The sequence below is a fragment of the Suncus etruscus genome, chromosome 15 (genome assembly GCF_024139225.1).
Source record: "Suncus etruscus isolate mSunEtr1 chromosome 15, mSunEtr1.pri.cur, whole genome shotgun sequence".
NCBI lineage: Eukaryota > Metazoa > Chordata > Mammalia > Eulipotyphla > Soricidae > Suncus > Suncus etruscus.
In genome coordinates, this window is record NC_064862.1 from 6,611,202 (window position 1) to 6,616,188 (window position 4,987).

Below are 4,987 nucleotides of genomic sequence, written 5' to 3' on the forward strand. Positions count from 1 at the left end.
TGATTCTGTGTCATCTCTAGCACCTGAGGGCCACTGGGAGTGATTCTCAGGCACCATAACTTAGCCATAGCACTGTCAGTCAAGGTCTAACCCTACACCCCAAATAGAAATAAATAAAACAAACAAAAAAAGAACTATATTTTTCTATATACTTGTTTGTTAATTATTAAAATTTTGTTTGAATTGGGGCCATACTCAGTGATCCAGTGATGCTCAGATACTCTTGACTATTCACTCAGGATTTATTCCCGGTGCTGGTCAGGGGACCATAAAGGATGTTGGGGATCAAACCTGATTAGGCCATGTGCAAGGCAAATGCTTTACTACCTGCTTTACTATCACTCTGGATCCAGAGATGTGTCTGCTGCAAAATAGATGGTCTGCTGCAGACTATCTAGAAGAGAAAGGATGACTGCATGAGATTTGTATATACAGGTTTAAGAGCTGAGCCTGTTGGGGTTGGGATGGAGCTTAGTGGTAGAGCAATTGGCTTGCACTGCATGAGTGAAGCTAGAGGTGGAAAGAAAATATAGAGAGAATAGAGAATTCTTCCTTCCCACATCCAAGCCAGGCTTTAGTATGGTTTTATATGACCTTCCCAGTGCTAAAGGCTCCCAAGTTCCTCTCCATAGTTATGAGCAAAAAGAAGCCATAATATTGATAGAGGTAAAATGAAAAGGATCCAGGTAGTGCCTGAAGACTGGCCAGTGAAGGAGGCACTGGCCTCTTTGGGACAGGAGAGCCAAGCCTGCAAGTCATGGGTACAGTGACTCGTTCAAGTAGTCAACCAGGGAAGTACCAGGTTAGTTTATGGCCAAATAGCGCTAAACACAGAAATAACAGCAGCTCAAAATTTACAAGTTGGCAAAGACTTTTGATATCATACAAGTTTCAAAGAAAACAAGAGGTAGAGAAAGATAAACTACAAAAGAGAGGGTCCTGGAAGAGGGAAATGTGGACACCTGCCTACTCAGCGCCAGGGCAGCATGGATCATGCTGACTGCTGCTCTCACACTCCTCTACTCAGCTAGCTCTTGCAGATGCTAGAGAACTGGACCGTGTCTGGGGAGTGCATGCTGAGATCCATAAGTCATAGCTTATGATAGATGCAATTAAACCATTGCCTGGGGGAGCCAAAGCAATTGCTTTGCATGTGGCCAACCTGGATTCAAATCCACAACATCCCATATGGCCTCCAAGCACAGCCAAGAGTAAGCCCTGAATGCCACTGAGTGTGGCCCCCAAACAAAACCAAAAATGTCAATAAGGAAAGCTTTGAGAGGGGCTGATGACTCAGTGGTAGAGCAAGTGCTTTGCATGTATGGGGCCCTGGGTTTTATTTTTTTTATTTATTTATTCTATTAGACCTCAGTTGGTGGTGTTCAGGGCTTACTGTGCTTAGCATCACTTCTGGTAGGGCTTGAAGGGCCATATGGGATGTCAGGGATGGAACCCAGTTGGTCACACACAAGGCAAATACCATACCCACTGTACTATCTCTGGCCCTGACCCTGGATTTTATTTCTGGCACTTTATGGTCCCCCAGAACAACCCAGGAGCAACCCCTGAACACTGTTGAGTCTAGTTCCAAATCCAAAATAAATAAATAAATAAATAAATAGTTATTTTTTTTATAAAACATAATAAAAAAAAGCCAGTCATTATAAATAAAACATTTTTTAAAAAAGTATGACATTTAGTTATAGATTGAGAACTGTGAGAATTATAGGAGCGTTTTAGAACAGCTATGCTCTACAATGAGAAGTAATTAAAGAAAAAGCCTCTGCACATATGTGTGTGTTTGTGTGTCAGTACATGTGTTTTCCAATGAAGAGAGCTATAAAAAGAGATAAGCAGTTAACGCTGGCTTCAAAATGAATTATTTCATTAAAGACCAAAAAATTCACACCTCAACTGGTGTTCTACATTTCCCATCTGGCTTTACATCTAAAGTGACCTAATTTGCATTATGCTTTTTAAAAATATATTTTAGCTCAGACAGTCTTCATTTTAAGTTATTAGCTTTAGGTGTTCAATGATGCAAAGGCCCTAAATATTAGAGAGGGTAGATCGCTTTTTAAATGATATATGCTGAGCGGTTAACAAAGCTCAATAGACAGCGCCATGCATCCTTTGCCACCTGCAGCTGACACAGACTTCCTCCAGCGATGTCCTCACAAAACAAGACTGGTTAACGTCTATGTCTGCAGGAAACACAATGCCCTAGTAGAAGAAACCACAAAATTTTTGGTCTTATGAAATTTGCTAAAATAAAACACAGAAGAGAACTTTGCCACCTTTATAGAAGAAGCGCAGAGTGACCTGTAGCCACACAGATGTCTTCTCCTCTCAGAGCAAGGCACGCACCCTGCTGTGAACTGCAGCCACAAGCAGAAATGTTCATGGATTGAGCAACTCAGTGTATTCCATAGTCAATGCAAGATGTCAGGTCTTAGAAGAATTTCCTACCACTTACATTCTAATTGGTTTCATTTATCTAGAAAAGAATTAATGAGTGTTTATGATGTGGCAGGCATTGGTTAGAGTTGAGAATGTGTGAACTCTAGACACACCTCTAAAGAGGATAGTTTCAAGGGCTGCTGTGTTTTTCATTTGCATGTTTTGAGAAATAATTTGATAATTAGCAACCTTTTCATTTCTACTGCTATTGAAAAAAAAAAACAGCAATCTCTAGGGTTTCTAGGGAGACTAAAATAAACTTAGAACCAAAAGGTAAGGAGCCTGCATTGTGTGCGCAATGCCAGGGATCAAATTGAGGACTTCACACACACACACACACACACACACACACACACACACACACACACACACACACACAGCAAGTGATCTATCACTGAGCCACAGTCCCCCACCCCAAGAACATAACTCTTGATAGTGTAATTCCCTGACTTGTTTTGTTCTGGGAGGCAAATAAGACAATAGAAAGACAATAAAAGACAAATAGAAAACTGGGAAAACAAAGGCTTTCATAAGTCAAGCAAAGAAAAAAAACCAGGCAAAGATACTGGGAAGAAAATGAAAGGTTTATTGTGTATATACTATTCTATTTCATAGTACTTAGAACATTATGACACTATTGTGGGGGTGTTGCTATATATGATCAGAAACATGGCATGGCAAAGAGAGCTGAGATATACTAAATAACACTCTGCAGGAGGACCACTTAGGAAAAGTGCAACAGGATCTGGAGAGAAAGGTAGCTAACCCTGGTTTGCTGGCATCACATATGGCCCCAAAACACAACCAGGAGCAAGCAACACCAGGAGTAACTCCTGAGAGCCAGGAGATGCCCCTGAGCACCACCAGGTGTGGATCCCAACACCCCCCCACCCACCTACCAAAAAAATGAGAAAATGCAACAGTTCAAAACAGTGATTCTGAAAAACTTGATCAACATTTTTTAAAACTCTATAGTTTCTGATGCCAGTAGATGGCGCTAGAAGTACACAGTAACAAGCCAGCTGCATTCCTTTACTTCCCCTTGGAAAAAATGTACTTTTTCATGGCAGTATATAGATAGTCAGAGACATCGCATTATAAAAGCTGTTTTTTTTCCCAGTAAAAGGAAAATCATAGTAATAAAACCTTCTAAATCCAGTCCTGCCGAGAGTGCATGCATCTTTGTTGTTTGTTTATGTTTTGGGCCATACCAGCTGTGCTTAGGGCTGACTCCTGTTTTTGCACTAAGTGATCGCTCCTGGCAGACGCAGAGAACCATATGGGGTTCCAGGTCAGCTGCGTGCAAGGCAGATGCTCTCCCCTCTGTACTATGGCTCAGGCTCAGCAAGCAAATGCACTGTCACTCCAGACACAGAGAACATTCCTAATTAAGGACTGGAGGATAGGTGGCTTTCATCCAATGTGTGTAAAAACCATTCCAGGTCCCCTGCTAGCAGGGCTGTGCCCTGCAGGGGGCATCTCTCCATCACCCCTACCCCATCCTCACATGATTCAGAGGAACTAAGTCAAAGAAAATGTGGAGTCAGAGGAAAGATAGAAACACACTGGAGGGGCCAGAGAGATAGCATGGAGGGTAAGGTGTTTGCCTTTCATGCAGAAGGTCATCAGTTCTAATCCCGGCGTCCCATATGGTCCCCCGAGCCTGCCAGGAACAATTTCTAAGCATAGAGCCAGGAGGAACCCCTGAGCGATGCCGGGTGTGACCAAAAATAAATAAGTAAATAAAATAAAATTAGAAGCACACTGGAAAAACAAAATCAACAACCAATTGATGATCATAATTGAGAGTAGGACCCTGCAGGAAGAAAGCCATTCAGAAAAGGGAGGCTCACTAAGTACATTTGGAGAGGGGGGCATTTAGGGTACCTGTGAATTGCTGCGAAAAGGTCTTCAGTGGTCCGGGGTCTGCTGGGGGTCATCACCTCATCACTGTCTTCCTCCTTGAAGAAGGCCCCGGCCTCAGGGTACGACGTAGCCGAGTGGGGCTCTGGAGTCCCTGCTAGTGAGGAACCAGCAGGCAGATAGAAGAGGGCTGAGTGACTTGGATTTCAGCCTCAGCCCGGCTTCCTCACCCCTCTCCTGACGTCTGCACCACCTAAGACCCTCCAGGGAGAGGCGGTGGGTCTCGGTTTGGTGGTTTGCAAGCTGAGAGGAAAATGCCACTGAGCATGAGTGCCTTAGCTCATGCTTTTCGGTACAAGTCTAGAACTCGCACAGGACAGACGCCCCTCAGATTTCCTTACGGCATTTCCCTGCTGCTCTCCAGAAGGGAGATGACTCACTACCTCACTCTGTGCCACCAGGCTTCTACAACACACCCCGACCCTCTGCCTCCTCATTTCTGAACCTCCACAAACTTGGCCGTTCAGTTTTTCCAAAATTCCCTCCAATGCCCATTGCCAAGCATTCACGAAGCCCACAGAGGCAGCTGAACCTGAGCACGCCCCTTGCCACTGTCCCTTCGCTTCTGCTCCTGCTGGCCCCCAAAGAGAAGAATCCGACTCAC

The 4,987-nt window shown here is 43.9% G+C and overlaps 2 protein-coding genes across 2 annotated transcripts in view; both read right to left on the reverse strand.

The window, feature by feature from the left end:
- CITED2 (Cbp/p300 interacting transactivator with Glu/Asp rich carboxy-terminal domain 2) overlaps positions 1 to 4,987 on the reverse strand; it is a 1,046,546-nt gene that overhangs the window by 50,898 nt on the left and 990,661 nt on the right. The window lies entirely within an intron of this gene.
- Positions 1 to 4,987, reverse strand: part of NHSL1 (NHS like 1) — an 80,836-nt gene that overhangs the window by 4,858 nt on the left and 70,991 nt on the right. Inside the window, exon 7 of the mRNA XM_049787999.1 lies at positions 4,348 to 4,480. Within this exon, the coding sequence (XP_049643956.1) occupies positions 4,348 to 4,480 (133 nt within the window). The remainder of the gene's footprint in view (positions 1 to 4,347; positions 4,481 to 4,987) is intronic.